At 40.0% G+C, this 20,187-nt stretch overlaps 1 protein-coding gene across 4 annotated transcripts in view; it reads right to left on the bottom strand.

Moving 5' to 3' along the window:
* Positions 1 to 20,187, bottom strand: part of pde4ba (phosphodiesterase 4B, cAMP-specific a) — a 160,154-nt gene that overhangs the window by 24,471 nt on the left and 115,496 nt on the right. For all 4 annotated transcript variants that reach the window (XM_084128311.1, XM_084128312.1, XM_084128313.1 and 1 more), the window contains 4 exons: positions 19,219 to 19,413; positions 18,009 to 18,045; positions 17,841 to 17,911; positions 10,057 to 10,106 (listed from right to left, as the gene is read on the bottom strand). In XM_084128311.1, the coding sequence (XP_083984437.1) occupies positions 10,057 to 10,106; positions 17,841 to 17,911; positions 18,009 to 18,045; positions 19,219 to 19,413 (353 nt within the window). The remainder of the gene's footprint in view (positions 1 to 10,056; positions 10,107 to 17,840; positions 17,912 to 18,008; positions 18,046 to 19,218; positions 19,414 to 20,187) is intronic.

Genomic DNA, 20,187 nt, shown 5'->3' with positions numbered 1-20,187 from the left:
ATGAATTCAGTCATACTACTCATTTCACATACTGGTTTTCACCTACTATATAGAAAGGAGATATGCATATTCAGACACATGGTTGGCTCAGAGCAAAAAAGTCACAACATTTTGTTAATAAATCCATAAAGTTTCAAGAAAATAAATATTGCTGACAAAAATTTATCTAAAAATACTGTGTTGAGTCAAAATTCCATATAATGAATATTGGTCAATTTGACCCCCTTTATGCATTATTGGGGTACTGTTACAAAAAAAAAAAAAATTACCCATCCTATGAGAAATTTGAAAATGGGTCAGAAACACGTTTTTAGAAGAATTCATGGAATATGAAATAAATAAATAGTTTCATTGGTAAAATATTTAATAAATCAAAGCATTCCGTTTCAATTTGACCCCCTTTATGCAGTCTAGGGTTAAAAGACTGTTGTACTTCTTAAACTGACTTGCTAACACAGGAATCACCCAATGTTCTATGGGTGGTTCTATGTTCTATGAAGGTCCAATGTCCTTCAAAGACCCTCAAAATATATATAAAAAAACCCATCCTGAAATAAATGCATAATTTAGTATAATATAGTGAAATCTTCATATTTAATCAGGGTTCCCACACCCAGCAATAGTACTCACAAGAACAAAAATGTTTAGGGCTACAAAAAAGTTTAGGGCTAAGCATAACACACAACAAAACAAACAAACATACATTTACTATAGCATTTCAAGTGTTTTCTATGACTTTAATTTCCTGGTCTGGAAATGATCATTTTTCAAATCTTCATATATATTTGAACGTTTTTCATGACCATGGGAACCCTGTTTAACCTCATGAGAAATGGTGATTTTGTATAAATTCGTACAGTGCAATTTTTGGAAACATACGATATTTAAAAAAATATAAGCATGAAGGTCCACCCCTAAACCTAACCGTCAGTGGGGCGTAAGCAGTTTGTATGAAAATGTAAAAATTATACTTAACTAAAAAAAATTGCCACCAATTCACAAAAAGTTAAATAGTTACGAATTGACATTAGAATGTGTTGGTCATTGCCTAAAAGAAGTGTTGAGTAAGGATTCCAAATGGAACCAACGATTATCTGTAAACAGATATAAACCACAAATTTTTTTTAATGCAAAATTACATTTGCATACTTGAACACAGTGACATCTGTTCACTACACAAATTTAAAACATATTTGACTATTAAAATTGTAAATATATTGTACATTATAATATATTTAAATTGCATATTTATTATAATATTTCAAATATTTTTAAAGATCTTTTAAAAACATATTTATTATTTCACTTCTTTTTATTTTATTAGTATTTCCATCAACATATTTACTATTTGTCAACTCATACACTAAGAAAAAAAAAAAAAAAAAAAAAGAAAGAATAAAACATTTGATTAGACAATAAATTGCAGAGAGCAGTGAGTTATGTAATATTTCTTGGAGAGGAAGAGGGTTTGTGATGCCATTGTAATACATCAGCAAAACAGTTAAGCCAAGTCTCAATAGTCCCATGGAAGTCCTTCAGTACGAGCATCTGAACAATTCAAGGTGACGCCAATGCTGTAACATACATAACATTTATATAGGCATTTAAAAACACCTGTCTTTAGACTATGGCAGGAGGCCTGGTATTATCACTCATACCATAATTATTACATAGTGGAACAATCTGGGGTGACTATGAGAGTTTAGAGTGAATCCATCTGCTGTTAACAACCAAAAAAAAAAATATATAAATGCCAAGATATCAGATGGGCAGATGGTGCATCGATAAATAATGTTGACATGAATGACGCAACGTTGCATGTTACAATCCAACTCCGATAACTCCAACAATCCCCTTTGTGCAAAAAGACACACCTCTTGCTAGAGACCAGAGGTGTTTGAAAATATTATTGATGATGTCATGCCGTCTCTAGGGGTCTTGAGTGCATAAACATGGTTGCAGGGCAGGGATCTGAAGCCAGTTTGGCACCCAGCAGTGGACATGGGGCTTTAGGAAGAGAGTGTGGCATTCCACACTTTCACACACAGAATCAACACACACTCTAGACATCAGTCAGGCAGTCGAGTTGTGATGACATGTACACATTTCACACAAACACACTCGTACACATCAGTTAAGTCAGCTAGTGGTCAAATACCAAAGACAACTGCCGATACGGTCACGTAGACACACATAAGCCACGCACACAAAGGGCCAGGAAAAATGTCTCCAGTCTACAGCTATAGTACAAGGCCCTTACTGGGTAAGGATGTGGTGTACTTAAATATCACTGACCCATCATGGTCTTCCAGCCTCAAAGGCTTCCATTCTGTTGACGTTTTCCCACTTTATTGCCAGACCCTGCCGGTTTGGGTGGGCTGTTTCTAGAGCTGTTGCTATGGCACACAAGTCTGAGGTAGATGATGAACGGAGATGATTTGACCATGTTGTTTTTAAAAAGAGGTTTCTCCTACTAAGTTTGCAGTTCCTTTGCTGGAATGAAAATAACCAAGGAGTTTTGGTATATACATTGTTTTATACAGTTGGGCCCAAAAGTCTGAGAAATACTATGGACAGTGCATTTATTTATTTATTTATTTATTTGGGGGGGGGGGGGGGGGGGGGTGTGCACAAATCTATTTAGTGCACTATTATTAATATTTATTATTAATTTCATGTCAGAATGTTTCTCAAATATTTCTTAAACTTCTCAAAAATGTATATTTTATTTCTGGTTTAAATTGAATCCCAGATTGTGACCAAGGACTACAGAATATGAATGTGCACTGCCCTGTTAAATAAAGTAATAAATAATAAAAAAACAACTATTTAATTTGGTCTCAGATGTTTCAACATTACTGCATGCAAAGCAATATTGCATGGCACTAACTAAACAAATATCATGCACAAACACATGAGTGATGACGCATATTCTAATCAATAGATCCTTTTTTTGTGTTTTAAAGAGAGGCAAACCAACAGATATAACCAGGTATGTGTGGCTTTGCATATCCGTGCAAAACAAACAGGAAGAGTCTGCCTTACTTCCTGGTCATAATCATAAAATGTCTTATTATGGTCTTTCCTGTGGCAAGAGAGCAAGCAAGTGGTAATACAATGCTTATTGTTTGGAGTTTTTCATAATCTTCACCTCTCATAAAGACTCTGAGTGCTCTTGTCTTCCATCTAGCTCTGTATGAGCTTAAATTTATTCATGCATCATTGGCAACTCAATGGAGGGAAAAAAATGCAAAGAATTAATAATGTTTTTTTCTTTTTCATGAACCATCATTCAGTTTCTGTTGATATGGAAAGGAAATCTGAGATTACGCCTCCAGGAATAGCCAAAACATTGGACACTCAGTTTCCAAAGTACCCTTTAAATTCACAATATTTTCATTCATGCACAAACTAAACCTGCAGTTTTACACATGAGGCATTACCTCTCATGCCATTCTGAAGCACGACCCCAACAGCCATGACGATGACACTGACGCAGGTTGTCGCTCTCTTGGGTGGACCACTATAAAGACCACCATTGTGACTTCCAGTGAAAACAACCTCCCAAAACACCCCTGCCAGATAATGCCAGATGGGGAGTTTGAGTGTTTTGTTAAAGCTAAAGCCATTAACGCAAAAATCATTAGCCAACAAAACCTGTGCCAGGGAAATAACTTCAGAGGGAATTCTGCACACAACATTTTGATCTAAAATCACATTTCACCCTGTCAATCCTAATAGAAGTCCAAACAGGCAAGCCATTCCTCAAGCTCTGACGCAAAATCTGATTTAAATGATTTAAATGAACTTCGCTCTGATCTTTACCACTTTATTATAAAAACTTATGAAATTAAACTGATTGAAGTTCAGAATGAATAGGTTGCTATTGACGTAAGCATCACAGATCAAAGCTTGAGTTCTGGGTTAAGCTGCACACACACACACACACACCTGCACACACATTCAATAACGTGAGCGAGCAAGAGCGCTGGGGCGAGAACTTGAAGGGTTTTCCCAGAAAACATTCCCAGTGCATTTCTAACATCTCTCCCACATCTGAAGCCTTTTAAGACTGACAGTGACCCTGTAGAGGAAAAGTCATTAGTTTTCAATGAGAGATGCCAATTTTTGGTAAACATGAAAAGTTTAACTATACAAGTACGAGTTTATACGATGCATTATACGCTACTTCAAAGTACTCTTTCCTCCCAGAATTATACACCAACTGAGAGACCTAAAATGATCTAAAACAAGTTAAATGAATAATAATAAAAAAACTTTTTTTTAAAGAGCAAGAGACTGCAACAATGCAGTCCAAAATGTTGGTGAAACCATGAGTAACTGGTTCTGAAATGGTGACGCTCTGAAGAATTCAAGCTTAATATAGACCTAGACAACCATTCCTGAAAGTGACAGAAAATAGCATAAAAGAAAATAAAGAATCTGCCCTGGGGAAAAGGAAATGGATAGTTACTGGACATAAGAGTGACTGCTCACACAAACAAACACAGAGAGCCTAAAAGTGCGAACCCTGACTAGTCCTGTGACTGGAAGTGCTACTATATCTAGCTCATGAATTAGATACTGTAACAGAGCAATGGCAGGAAATTATCACCATGGTAACCTTGTTGGGTAGCTCTTTCAGGGTGAATCGCACACTGGTATCATTTCAGATTAAAATTAACTGCACACTGGTCAAGGTGTCCTTGACCGGAGCTTCCTGGCACCACGTTTGGGTGGATCTGGCTGCTGGGAAACCTGTGGATTCTGAAATGTCTAAGCAAATAACAGAAACACTTTTGTCAGGTTATGAGAGATAAGAGAACTTTGAAGTGAAGTAAAGACTAATTAAATCATTTTCTACTGACAGCTGTGGGTGGACTGTTTGTCCATTTGGAAATAAAAGAGACGTTTAATAACACGCCACTTCATAGCACTCCAGTCTTTTAAAGAGCTTGTTTTTGACTCAAGTGGGGAACGTCAGTCAGCTCTATCCCACACTAGGCCAGTCAGCTGATAAGAAAGTTTGTATGCTGGCCAGGGTGCATTTCAATGACCTTCTCTAGGTACTCTGTGAACACATTGTAGCTGTCAGTCAAGTGGCTTCTACTACGTGCCGCAAACAGCACCTTTCTGTTGTGATGGTTCTTATGTGTGTTAATCTCTCTATTCTTAAACAGACATATTTACGTTTTATAGAGATAACAGTAAGCTGACCTTATAACTATGCGTGTGAATGCACAGGCCAGCTAGGATGTGATAAGGAAAAGGCCGTGAGGTTCACTTGCGCATCACCTCCTGTTTATCGTTTTATTAGGCCGGCACAACGCGTTATACTCAGCCCTAATAAAGCTTTATTAAAGTTCCCATAAAAGTGTCCCACGTGTGCTTTGTTTAACTGAAGGTATTCATTAAGAGTCCTGGATCTTCAAAAGTACCAAATATGCAAAGTGAAATCTGTTTTCAGTTACATTCATTAAATAATATAGGCTATTTTACACACTAATATATATATATATATATATATATATATCTCATAGGTAAATATACACCATCTCTCATATATATAATCATCTCTCCTCTTCAAGTCACTGGATTACCTAATGTAAGTCCATGTGTATACAGTGTTGAAAATGATTTCAGAATAATTTTTTTTTTTTTTTACATTATTCAAAGAAACATACAGATGAGAATCTTCATTTGTGTTCCTTACACGAAAAAACAAATGTTTTGAGTGATGTGATGAGTGATGTGTGCAACCCACACCCTTAAGTATGCTCTATAAAAGAAATGTTTTATAGAAAATGCCTTGAGCATAAAAAACTCAATTCTGTGCCAATTCTAAGATCAAGTATTTACGACAACAAGGAACACATAAACACATGAAGTCATAGTTAGCAGAACAACGATGCTAACAAAATGTCATGAACCTTTCGATTGGTTCGGCCTAAGGTGATGCAACCATTATATTTGTTGATGTTTCCTGTAAAGAAATACGTCCGTACAGATATTTCAGCTGTGATTTAATCTCATAAAGTAAGCTATAAGTCAAACAAACACTGCTATTGTATGTTTCTCTGAAGCGTATCTCTCAAAGGCCATAAGATAAACTCCAGGGCTATATCTGCCATCTCTGTAAATACTCAAGATGTTGATCTAAGATCAGTTACCAAGATCGAAATCTCCTCATCTTGTCCTAACCTCAGATAAGCTGCCTCTTCTGTAAGAAGAACGACAGGGTCTTACCTGTGACTTTCCTGCTCTCACAAAAACATGAAAACATTCCCATTGCCAGAGACGGAGAGTTCCGGAAATTCTGGCCATCACAACAAATTCCTCATACACCACAAATCATGGACAAATGGACTCCCCCACATACAGTGTACAAATGAATGTGGGAAAACTCATTGGTTTATATTCTATGGATCCAATAGTCACAAAAGGAATGCACAAAATTAATTTGCAACAATGATCTGATTATATATACACAAACAGCTCAGTTTTACAAAACACAGGCACCTGATCCCGCACACATTGTGCACACAGTGCACGCGTGTCCGTATCAGTGCGTGTTGAAAGAGAAGACAATGGTATTTGTCAGTCTACATCCTATTTTCCCCATTTGGTCATTAAGCCGCAGACAAGTTCATCTCACGACCTGCGTGTGTGTGAGGAATTAACACTCGCACACTGAAAAACACCTCCTGGGTTCCGGAGGATTCCAGCGGTATGGGAAAAACAGGAAAAATCTGCGCTCTCCTTCCTGCCCAATGACCCTGTTTGTATGACACACAGGAGGCAGTTTAGGTGCAGGCAGTAAGTCAGTGGCTCCGTCTCATTGTCTCAGTTATGGTTACATCACTACAGTTCTGCATGCGTTGGGGGTTACATTGTGAGTGGGAGACTACTGCCATAGTTTTCTTTTCAGTTTACTCCCTCTATCTGCATTACAAAAATCATTAAATAAAAGAAAGCCCTGTCAATGCAAAAACATAGATGCTAGCACTATAAGGTGTGATTCACACAGACCACAGTTTTGCATTTAAAAATGCAAGTCACAGAGAAGTGAAATAAAAAAAATACAAGGTGTTGAGACACATTTAAAAAAATATATTTTTTAGAAAGACGTTATGTGTGCGTTGCTACAAAAGTTCTGAGATGTGACCGTCTATAACTAGACAGTTTTTAAATCTATTAGAATAGATTTAACTGCAGCTATAACAATAATGACAGGAACAATACTGTATAGCTGATGAACAATAAAAACACTGATAGACAATCAGAATCTAAGAACTTAAGCATTTAAAATTTGTGTTTAATGATACACAAATATCATCCGCTGCTGTGACACTAGTTACCTTTAGTTATACATCTTTATTGTTATTGATCCTGGTGTAAACTGGTTTTGAAACAATGTTTTTGCAATGACGGCTGTTTTTTAGAGATGGAGATAGAGAGACTAATCTTAAAAGAAAACAGTCATAGCAGTCTTTCTTCCTTTTCATGCATGAGCAAAAGTAGATTAGACCCTGAACCTGTATGAGGTATACAGGTATACCTGTATTTCTTCTGTTGAACAAAAAAGAAGATATATTAAAGAATGTTTGTAACCAGACAGTTGACGGTAGCCATTGACTTCCATTGTATTTTTTTCCTACTATGGAAGTCAATGGCTACTGTCAACTTTTTAATTGCCAATATTCTTTGAAATATCTTTTTTTTGTGTGTTGTCTTGAGGGTGAGTAAATGATGACAAAATTTTCATTTTTGGGTGAACTATCCCTTTAAGGACACATGCAAAACCTCTCCAAATGTATGTGGTATTTACGATCAAAACAAATTCGGCATTAATTCTGCATGACTATTGCATATTTTCAACATTACGAAACTAACTGCTTACTAAGAGGTGAGAAACTGTGACGTTACACTCAACTGGCAGCATAACAGCAGCACTTATCAGAGACACAAAGACCGATCAAGCCTAAAGAGCATCAGGAAGTGAATCTCAGTCCACCTGGTTTAAGAGGAAGTCAACAAAGCCGCATGCAAGCTAACTGACGTCAATCACAACCCACCGCACCTGACAGGAACTTATGCTGACTGCATTTCTCATGCTCTCTGTTTCAGTATAATGCCACTTGACACCTCTCTGCCACATTATGCATTGAAGACCTGGTCCTTTTTTTGTAGGCAGGACTTGCTGTATGGCCTGATTATTGACGTTACAAGAGCACTTTGAGCATTTTACCGTATCTCCTCAGTGTTACATGGAGCTGTACCCCTGCCCTCTTATAGCTAAATGATACACAGATGGACAGTATTCTACTGTACGTCCCTTCTCTTCCATCTCTCTCCATTTGATTTTTCCATCTTTCCTAGGAATATATTGATTCAACTGTGAATGCAGGCCATCAAACCAGACTGTAGCCTACAGGTCAAACACTAACGATCTATAGTCTTTGTACTGACAGTTCAACCTTTTCCACTTTTTCAAGCTTATATTTCCTTCTATGGTCCAATTTTCCCCAAAAAAGGAGCTTAATGAAGTTTGCAAGCATTTTTTACAGTTTTATTTTAGGGCTTTTGCTAGATGGATTTGATGGAGACGAACCTGTCTCCCAAGTGAGCACCAAGGCACAATGCGCCTGATACAAGTAAAGTACAAGTACTTTTTGTACAGTGCTCTTACACTAACTTTTATCCAATATGGGGTTACACTATTTTGATGGTCCATTTTAGACATTCTGCTATATAACTGATAACTAACTCTCATTAGAGTATTGGTAGATTGTAGTTGACTGTTAGGTTAGGGATAGGAGTTAGGGTGTGGTTTAGTAAAATAATGTACTTACATCGTTATAGTCAGTAGAATGTCTGTTGGGGAGCATCAAAATTAAGCTAAGTGTTAGAAGTCAGACAGTCTGCTGAAAGTTAGTTGACATGTAGTTGCAAAGTTACTTATAGTTAGTAGAATGTCTAAAGCGTCAAAATAAAGTGTTACCATTTTGATTCTTAGCTTTTCTGATACATAATGTTGTGTTACAAGAATACAGTCAATTACACAATTTTCTTGCATTTCATTAAACAAAACCTGCTAATGATTGTTTATATAAAGCCTCTTTCTTCTATTCCTTGATGAAATGTGAATCTCTGATTCTCTCTGATTATCCTTCAGAAATGACTTCAGTCCGCCAAGGTTTTCTTGACATTTCAAAGGAAACAGTCTGGGCTGTATAATAGAGGATCCAGTGAATGGCCTTGTTCTGTTTAGTTAGAATAGATTACAGTTTTTCTGAAATCTCTGTCTGGCGTGTTTTCTGATATCACACTGGGAGCCATCATCAAGGACAGAGAGTGAAGTATGAGGAATTTTCCCACCGGTTATACAAAACCTTTCGGCTAAGCCAGGCTGTTGTCCGTTGCATTATTGTGTTTGGCTGGTGTGCATGCATGTGAGAGACCAACACGTAGCAGCAATGGCCTTTTCCTATGGTCTAACACGTTCTGTAAAACTAGACAAAACAGCCACTAATATGGGTACCGTGCTTAAATGTGTGTGTACGTGAGTCTACTAAACATTTCAACACTGCCCGGCCAATCAGTAGAAGCTGAGGCGGAGATGAGTGATGATGAGGGATACAAGAGGGCAACGGCGTGGGCAGTCACGTAGCATGGCAAGAGGTCTCTCTATCATTAAAAATATATGGAATCTACAAAACACGTGTTTACAGGCACACACACAAACACATGATCTTCAAGATGGAGTTACTTTAAAAGAAATGCCTGTATATTAATAGAGAACATACTGAAAATCTGGGATTCACCATGTTTTTTAGTTGTTTTTTTAGGATTTTGAACCATGGAACTACAGTGAATAGTCAATATTTAAGATTCTGCACTCGCTTTCACTTAAATCAGTTTGCTGTTAATATTGTTTGTAATAAAATAAAATAAACTGTATTAAATCTGAAAAGGTTGTCTTTCACTAGTGGCCTGAGACTTTTGGACCGCATTTGGGATACATTTATGCATATGTGAAATTACATGCGGACTTACCAGGTAGGCACACTCTGGTAATGGGGGGCTGGTTGGACACGGGGGACCTCCTGCAAGGAGAAATGTTAAAAGATTCCTGGAAATGTAGCCAAATTAATACAAACAAACAATTATGACACAAGCAGAAAACCCCATGCATTTCAATCAATTATGTGTGTATTTATGAAAAAACACCCGTTTTGTCATTCTATTGAGTCATCTATAACCATAACAGGATGCATAATGTCAAAGCAAAGAACATATTTCCACATTAAAGAAGAATGGAAGAAACTATATTCAAGTCTGTGCACTCTGCAATATATCTTTTTTGAGTGAATCATGGATTTGATGTGATACTAACACATACGCATTATTATTATTATAATATCACAGGGTGTGTCCTCTTTTCTACACATACTTCCGTAGAATTTCCCTTTACGTTCTTCTGAACTGGGTTGCCCTTTGAATAAACAAGAAAAGGCGCCTAACAAAAGCCTCTAACAGTGCGGTATAATTGCCCTGGCTCAGATGGTTACTTGGATGGTGAAAATATTCTTCCATGAATAACAGCGAAAAAACACCTTTTCCACCGTTTACCCTCATCTCTCAGTTGGAAAAATGGAATTTAGGGGCATCTGGAAAATCTTCTCTGTAGGCAAGTGATTTTTTGTTGGGATTGAAATCTTGAAAACTGGTGACAAGATAAGTGGAAAATGGCTCTAGTTATATGTCAGTGTGCATGGGTGGCCGAGTCCATAAAACAAATATTAGGAAAGACTGTCCTCTTGTGGTCGTATTTATTATTAAAACATTCATTTTTTTTTATTATTTGTATTTTATATTATTTATACATTTATAATTATTATATATATATTTTTTTTCAAACATTCATTACTATAAAAATAATAGTTAGTTAAAAATAACTATCTGTTTATACAAGTTCACAGATCCCCTGAAGTAATGCAATAGGACTGCTATGGGGTCAGGCATTCTGGAAGTTTAAAAAACAGAGATGTGAAGTACATATTGCTGTTACAGCACTTATATTAATTATTTCATAAACTAACCTGTGTTATTTGAGCTTTAAAAACTAAATTGGCATTTTAGCAGCATTAAGAATACTGTTCCTAACACTTATGGTCTGCCCTTCTGACGTAATTCCTGCTGGTGGAGTTTGCTCCATGTAAACAGTATTTTGTGGATAGTTATATCATATTCCTCTGGTTTCCTTCATGCATCATGTGAAAGTTACACAGTTTAGTTGCTTTAAATAGTCAGAGGAGATGTAAGATTGGATATAACTATTGGCTATTCACAGGTTAAGTGATTTTATTCTTAAAGCTAGTAAGAGATTCTATTCTAGTCAAGATTTGTGGTGAAACGTCTCGGTTACGTATGTAACCCTAGTTCCCTGAATAGGGAACGAGACACTGCGTCAAACGCTGTGGGAACGCCCCTGCGTGAGTGCGTCATGAAGCACGTATGGAATCAGTCCAATGGCGAGACGGAACGTCATAGGCGGGTGACGTCATCGACCAGGAAACTATAAAGCACCCCAAAATCACAAATGCGACAGCTTCTGATAGGCCTGAAGCAAGTAGATCACGGGCATGCCGGGAGTATGGCAGAACGACGCAGCGTCTTCTTCCCTATTCAGGGAACTAGGGTTACATACGTAACCGAGACGTTCCCTTTCAAGGGAACTCGAGCTGCGTCAAACGCTGTGGGAACGCTAATACCCACGTCGCCATAAGAGCAAGTGTCCGTAGTGTGAAGTCAGAGCGCACAAGCAGACGAAAGCACCTGCGCCCCAGGGGTGGAGCTGAAGTCAAGGTCATAGAACCTGACAAAAGTCTCCGGTGAGGACCAGCCTGCCACATCACAAACATCATGAAGAGAAACTCCTGATAAGAGAGCTATAGAAGCAGCCATACTCCTAGTAGAATGAGCTCGCACAGCCAAAGGTGAAGGCTGACCAGCCGACTCGTAAGCAAGTGAGATGGCCTCAACCACCCACTTGCTCATCCTCTGTTTAGATGCCGGACACCCCTTCTTGGGTGGTCCAAAACAAACGAACAGTTGTTCCGATTTCCTCCACAGGGCAGCTCTGTGGACATAAGCATCTAGAGCATCTGTCTCCAATCCTTTTAAGAGACGAGATAGCGAGAAGAAAGATAGTTTTAAGAGTGATGAACTTCTCAGAAACCTCTTCAATGGGCTCGAAAGGAGCCAGGGAGAGACCTTCCAATACGATGGCCAAATCCCAAGTCGGCACCCTCGTGCGAACTGGTGGCCTCAGCCTCAAAGTACCACGAAGAAAACGTGTTATCAACGGGTGTCTCCCCAAAGAGACTCCACTGAAAGGGACATGGTAAGCAGCTAGTGCCGCCACATACACCTTTAGTGTGGAGGGGGATAGCCCTGTGGAGAAACGCTCCTGCAGAAACTCCAGCACTCCACCGGGCAGTTAACCTGTTAAGCTGCAACCCCACTTTTGAAAAATCCCAAGAAATGACATACCCAAACTGAAACAGATACAGTTCATGAACCCTTTGTACTAAAAGCACAAGTATGATCTCATTTGAAAGCTGACACCTGGCAGTTTATTGTAAATGTAGAATTAATTATTGTCATAATGACAAAAATTGTTATAAATAGCTTCAAAGTTTTGTAAAGTTATTAGAAATTATTTTTTATGAAACATCCTCATGAAAAAAAAATTGAAGTTGGCACTGGAGCAATCTAGAAATGCACTACAGCTAATGCCACATGTCTAAACATTTTATGTTTAAAATCTTAAGATAATAAGTCCAAAACTCTGTATTTAGTGAAATGTTTTTCAAGACCATGTCATGTGACTTTATTTTGATTTGACGCTAAAATGCTACTGATGTTTATTGTCATCTTCTAACCATCTATCCAGTATATTGTCTTTATTGTTTTGTGGTGCAAACGAGCCCCATTCAGTCTCAGTCTCCCCCTGCACACATTCACACTTCTCCAGCCCGGTTATGGCTCTAAATATGCATTTCTTTTGTCTGCATTATAGTTACTAACGACTGGCTATTCACAGGCTATTCATATGGTTTCAGTCACTAATTTCTTTTCTTAAAGTTCACCCTTACATTTTAAACTGTATCAAATGCATTTCTTGAATAAAGAAACATTTCAGTAAGCATTCAAAAAATAATAAAAATATAACTTCTAGGTGGCAGGTGCACCTAGGGCTAGCTAGCATGTTAGCTTAGCACACCATCAATACACGACAATTTATGAGATTAAAACCATGTTTGTGCTTATAAACTTACTTTATAAAGCAAATCGAGTATTTTAAATAATTTTTTGCGATCTAATTTGGCTTCAGATAAAAAATCAGACAGAAAATATACTATTGGATAGTGTTCTGCACAACGATTCTATATAGATTAGCATTACATTATAAATATAATCTATTATTATGGAAATACCTGGCATGGATTGAAAAACACAGGTAACTCAAATATCATAGCAAACATGTTTATTGTCTTCAAAACTGCATGTTACAGCCATAGTTATAGCGCGATCTCTTGTTAGCTTTGTGTGTGTTCGAGGCTTCCTGGAATGTCACATGATCATGGCTCTTCTTCATGTTCTATATATGGACTAATACTGTGCACAGGGCGGCGAGGGCGCCCTCAGGCTATTGGTATGAATTGAAAACACAGTATCAGAGTTATGCAAACGCTCATAATGATTACATCGACGCATTTGGGTATAAATTCAATAAATATTATTCCTGTCTATAGAAATCTGATGTAAACCTATGAGAATATATCAATATTTCTCCAAATCTGCACATTTTTGAGCTAAAGCCCTGAGGCACGTTGTTTTGTGTATCGCTGTCATGACGACGGCACGGGAGTTTTTTTATGAATGAAAGCGGCTGACGCGCATAATTCATATCAAAGGTATCGACTAATTTTTTCATTTCATAACTCCTGACACAAATTAAGAAATAACTGTCGCTATAAGTTTCTCAGAATACAATAGTGGTCAAATTCTGAAACTTGAGTCTTATATCTTTTTAATGATGTATAGTTTGTCAAGGTATAACATTAAATCTGATAGTAACTTTGAACTATATATAAATAAAACCGCTTCAGTGCGTCCGCGCTCTGGCAACGGTTAACAGGTTAACTGGGTCCAGCTGGTGTTCTCCACACCAAGAAGTGAATAATTTCCACTTCAAGGCATATAACCTCCTCGTGGATGGAGCTCTGGAGTGGAGAATGGTCTCAACAACCTCGGTTGAGAGACCTGCACCTATGAGCTGGACCCCCTCAGAGGCCAGGCCCACAGTTTCCACAGTTCTGGGCGGGGGTGAAGGATCGACCCACTCGCCTGAGAGAGAAGGTCTCTCCTGATCGGAATCTCCAGAGGAGAGCCATCGAGGAGAGACACTAGGTCCGCAAACCACACTCGGGCCGGCCAAAACGGGGCTACTAACAATAGGCTGACCCCGTCCCGGCGAACCCTCTCCAGAACTCCTGGGAGCAAAGCAATCGGGGGAAAAGCGTACAGACGCGACATCGGCCACGCCTGTACCATAGCGTCCAACCCCAGAGGGGCTGGATGGCTTAGAGAGAACCACAGAGGACAGTGTGATGTCTCCCTTGAAGCAAACAGGTCTACCTCGGCACAACTGAAATGCTTCCAAAGGAGCTCCACCACCTCGGGGTGGAGTCTCCATTCCCCGGGCCCTCGGCCCCTGCCTCGACAGGATGTCCGCCCCCTGATTCAAATACCCTGGGATATAAATTGCCCTTAATGAAAGAAGCTTCTCCTGGGACCATAGAAGGATCTGGCGAGCCAGCTTGTATAACGGGCGCGAACGCAGACCCCCCTGATGATTTATGTAGGAGACCACCGATGTGTTGTCGGACCGAACAAGAACATGATGGCTGTATGAACGATGAAATATCGGCTGTAATAACCTGACTCCTTGCTGGAAGGAGGAACCCGTTCTATAGCCTCCTTTTGCAAGAGCATTTTCACCTCCTGTTCCATTACCAGAGCCTGCTCGGGGCCCACCACAGTGGGCAGGACCCCGCTGAATCGAGGTGGACGAGATCTGAACTGGATAGCATATCCTTTCTCTATCGATTGCAGGACCCACTGAGATACTCTTGGAAGGCTTTTCCACTCCGCCAGAAAATCTACTAAGGGTACCAGCCTCTCGAGGCTGGCCTCTGGAATATTTTGAGCAGCAAACGCAGCGCCCTGTAACGGCGCACCGGCAGGGGACGACTGGTTTAACTGCTCTGAACCCCTCCTCAGAGAGGGCGAGCGTCCCTCGGGAAAACGCTCGCTGGGACCGTCTACGCCCCGGCATAAAGGCAGGGTTGGTAGACCGGACCCCTGAGGGCACCGAGAGAGAATGGGCACCGTCTGAAGCAGTGAACTCCTTTCCCTCACGGTGGGGACTACCCTCAACATCCTGACACCAGTGGCGTCAGGACTTCTTTTTAGACGAAGCCTTCTTAGCCATAATAACCGTCCTCAGATCGGTTTTACCACCAGAAGGCTTCGCCTGAGGGTGCCGCGTCTGGTCCCACTGTTTGACAGGGGGAGCACGAGACGCGACACTCTGTTTTTGTTGCGCCCTGTGCGAGGAGCTTGTCGACGGCCGGGACTGCCCCCGCCCAGCAGTCCCTGGGACATGAATTTTAAGTGGGAGGTACTTCTGAAACGCTGCTGCTTGTTTTTTCTCTTCTTGAAATTTATCAATGACCGAGTTAACAGCGTCACCAAACAGACCAGAAGGAGACAGCGGAGCGTCCAGAAGAAAAGCTTTTTCCTTCTCCTTCATACCAGAAAGATTTAACCAAAGATGTCTCTCTGCGGCCACCAGGGCTGCCATAGAACGGCCCATTAATTTGGCCGACTCCTTGGTGGCACGCAGAGATAAATCAGCAGCCTGACGTAATTCGCGAATCACGTCAGTACTGACCTCCTCACTCTCACTCACATCCTTTAATAAATCGGCCTGATACGCCTGCAGGATAGACATAGTATGCAGGCATGCTGTGGCCTGACCTGCCGCCAAATAAGCTTTGCCCACCAAAGCAGATGTATTTCTGAGGGGCTTGGAGGGCAAAGTCGGTGCCTTCAAAGACGATGCCGATTCAGCAGAAAGATGACTAGCTAATGCTTCTTCAGCCTTAGGCATCGCCCCATAACCATATAACTTCACCCCCGCAATATTCGAATATGTGGAAGTTTGAGGGCTAAAAATACGGTACGAAACCGGTTTCTTCCACGACTTCGACACCTCGTGTGGAGGTCGGGAAAAACGGTAGGCACCAACGTGGAGGTTGGACACGGCAGGGCAGAAATCTTTCATCTAATTTACTTTTAGAAACAGACTCCTGCCTAACAGCTGGCCACTCAATGCTTAATTTAGAAACAGCACGAGTAAGCACCTCCATAAGCTCCTCATGCTCAGGGGAATGAGGTGACGAGTCCTCAGTATCCCCTGTCTCAACACTGACAACATCCAGCTCCTCAGAACTGGATAGTTGCAGTATTGGTGCCTCAGCCTGATCGGAAGAAACCGCAGCGCGTGCTTCCAGACCCTGAACTGAGGCACTGGAACTGGCAGGTAAAGGCTGAGATAGGGCTGGGCCCGTCTCAAACCCCGCTGACAGATCCATTTGCGATCCCCACGACAAGCGCCGCTGCTCTGCCTCGGCAGAAGCGGGACCCGAGCCGCGGGGAGCGCGAACCGAACCACTTTCCTCAAAAAGTGATCGGCGGGAGCGGAGCGTTCTTAGAGGGAAACGCTCGCAATGCTCACAGTCAGCCCCCTCGAGAGCTGACTGGGCATGCTGTACTCCCAAACAAACAGCACATAGATCGTGTGTATCCCCACCCGTGAGGAAACGAGTACAGGGGGGAACACACTTTCTAAACTGCTGTTCGCTCGCCATTATAATATATATATATATATATATATATATGTATGTTTTTTTGTAGTGAAAACTCCTGCCTAGTAGACACTAAATGACAGACAAAAAACACTTGGACAATATTCACACACAGAGCGCTTGCTGAAGGCACAGAAGCTGTCGCATTTGTGATTTTGGGGTGCTTTATAGTTTCCTGGTCGATGACGTCACCCGCCTATGACGTTCCGTCTCGCCATTGGACTGATTCCATACGTGCTTCATGACGCACTCACGCAGGGGCGTTCCCACAGCGTTTGACGCAGCTCGAGTTCCCTTGAAAGGGAAGAGTGTGTATGTATTTAAATTTTTAATTTGTCTTGCAATACTGTACAGTTTTCTTGCCCCATAGACACCCATTGCATTACTGCATATGCATTTTTTTAGACAAAGAGGGACATACAAGCTTCGCCTTTCGCGTTTTTACACGCAGTGGCACCGTGGCGAATGCGAGAGGGAGATTTGCTCGCTTTTGCCGGCAGATTTGAAATAATACGGCCACTGTAGGAGTTAAAACGCCTTCGGAATGGGAGGAGCTAGAAAGTAATATTCAGTTGGTAGTCATATACAATGTCACCGCTAGATGGGAGTAAATCCTACACAGCAGTAGAAGTAGCTTTAACTGAGAAATGTCAAAATAATTTTTACAAACTTTTCCTGAATCAAACAGAATTTTCTTTTATGAACGAAAAACAATCCTTTATAAACTCGGCGGTAAAATACAATTTTCAGAAACTGAACATTATTATTATTATTATTATTTTTTTAATTGCCTATTTAAGTTTGGTTAATGTCATAGCTTCTGTTAGCAATAATACTCACTTGTTAGATGTGCACTGAACATTGGTCAAGACAGTGAAGTTGTTCCTGACACTTCGAAGGCTTGCTAGAACCTAGAAAAAGTGAGAAATAACAAAGCTGTGAGGTAAAACCAAGCACACGTCCATTTGAAAAGTAATCCTTAAAGAAACGTGACACTGATGTGTTTACCTGAGCAAAAGGTGTGACTATCAGGTCATCCCCATGCCTGCAATCAAGGGAATAACATCTTGAGCAACTGACATTCAAACAAAGTAAACCCTATTATTTCAAGTAAACAAAAAATCTAAACGGACCCTATCCACTTGTTGTTCCTGGTCTTATTGTGAACTAGCTAAATTTGCTGTATTAAATATTTAGTTTCACTCAGAAATGCATCACATTATGGAAGTAAAGTGGGTTGCGACCAGCAACTCACGTTGACAAATTTATATGTTAGATGTCATTTTATATTCCATGGAATTAGAAATCTGACTCATTATTAGTATCAGGACCCTAAATGGAACTAAAACAAAATTGGTTAACAAGAACAATCCAGCACATTCCTCAGGGTTCAACAGATATTTGGCATCTAAGACTCTGGAAAATAAGTTCTCAGAAAATTCCAGGCAGTTACTGCCAGAAGGCTTAGGAAATAAGGCCTTGATTGAGATACGTCCTGGCATGGAAATCTCACTGCCATGAGCAGCAATGCATAAATCAACTTCACTAAAACAGCCCTGCCTCCATCTTTACCTTTTCTGCAGACATGTTTGGAAACAGAAATATTAGCATTGAAGAAAGAAAGGCATATTAAACAACTTCAGGGTCCTCAGATTACTAGATGATGAATGATTTAGATGTGGTGGCAAAAACAGTGTTTTCCTAGAAAGTTGACTAATTAGTTAAGATGATTTAAAGGGATACTCCACTTTAAAATGAAAATTCTGTCATCATATACTCACCTTCATGTTGTTTCAATCCTTTATGAAATTCATACAGGTTTGAAACAACATAAGGGTGAGTATATGATGACAGAATTTTCATTTTAAAGTGGAGTATCCCTTCAATGATTACCAAAATGTATGACAACAGTTGACAACTATACCCATCCTTAAAAAATGCGTTAAGCAGGGGAAAAAATTCAGATTTACAACAAATCTTTCTCTCATAAAAACAAATAAATAAACCAGCCTAGGATGGTTTGGTGATTTTAGATGATCTAGATGAAGATAGTTTAGCTGGTCTTTCGGCCTAAACAGCTGACAAGTGCCCAGAAACCAGTCCAGTTTGGACCAGCAAACCAATTCAGTTCAATTTTAAGTTGTTGTTTTCAACTGTTTCAGTAAATAAAAGGTAGCTATTAATACATTAAAACAATGAAAAATACCACTATACTCACAGTTCTGAGGCGATAGAAGAATTTCGAGACATTGACTTTGGTGAAAGGTCATAGTCGCTGTCTGAGCGGTAGAGGAAGGACTCTCGCCGCTGGTTGTGACCGGGAAAGTTTGTGTGCAGAACCAGGCCAGAACCTGGTGAGGCCTGGGGGTCCAAAGGACTACAGCTTGCAGATGGGCCATTTTCCACATCGAAACTGCAATGGCACAAAAACAAAAAACAATACATTGAAATTAAGGTAAGGACACATGAAAGTCTATTTAATGGTCTTGGATTGGTGTCACTTTAACATATAGAATATTATATAAATGCACTTTTGTCTTACCGAAGAGTAAGACTGTGCATTCGAAACTAAAAACAAGTCCTGATTCACCTTAGCCATCCATAAAATAAGTTATATATAGCTTAATGAAAATTTCAGGAGAAATACACAAGCTGTCCTCTGGGACCAGAGAGCTCTGGAAAGTCTCAAAGATTCCCAGCATTTGGGGCGGAAGCAGGTCTCATCTTTCCAAACAATAAGGAAACATAGTGGAGATGGTCTCAGCCCACATCAAACAGAAGAGAAACAGGGGAAACACATTACGCTCAACTCAAATAAACAGTTTCAAAAGACACTTGTGTTCGGTTCAGATGTGCTTGTGATCTCAGATCTAACTGGGAGGAAGCAGCGATGGTCTTTACGCTCAGAGTGCCAGAGGTTTGGAGACCTTTCACTTTTGCTCCTCAAGCAATGGAGAGTCTCAAAGTGTAAAAATAAAATAAAATACACGCACTACAAAAGTAAACCTAGGGAATAGGAGAACCATTCAAAACCTGTTCCTTGTTTTTCTGAAGTTTGCAGCAGTCCATCGGATATTTACTACAACACACACTCACCACACATGCATGCATGAATTTGATAACTCTATAAGAATATTTCTCAAGTGATAATAAGAGTTATTGAGCTGTCAACTGTGTGGCCCGGTCC

Source organism: Abramis brama (assembly GCF_963993115.1).
Source record: "Abramis brama genome assembly, chromosome: 11".
In the NCBI taxonomy this organism is placed as follows: domain Eukaryota; kingdom Metazoa; phylum Chordata; class Actinopteri; order Cypriniformes; family Leuciscidae; genus Abramis; species Abramis brama.
This window is presented reverse-complemented; position numbering and strand designations above follow the sequence as displayed.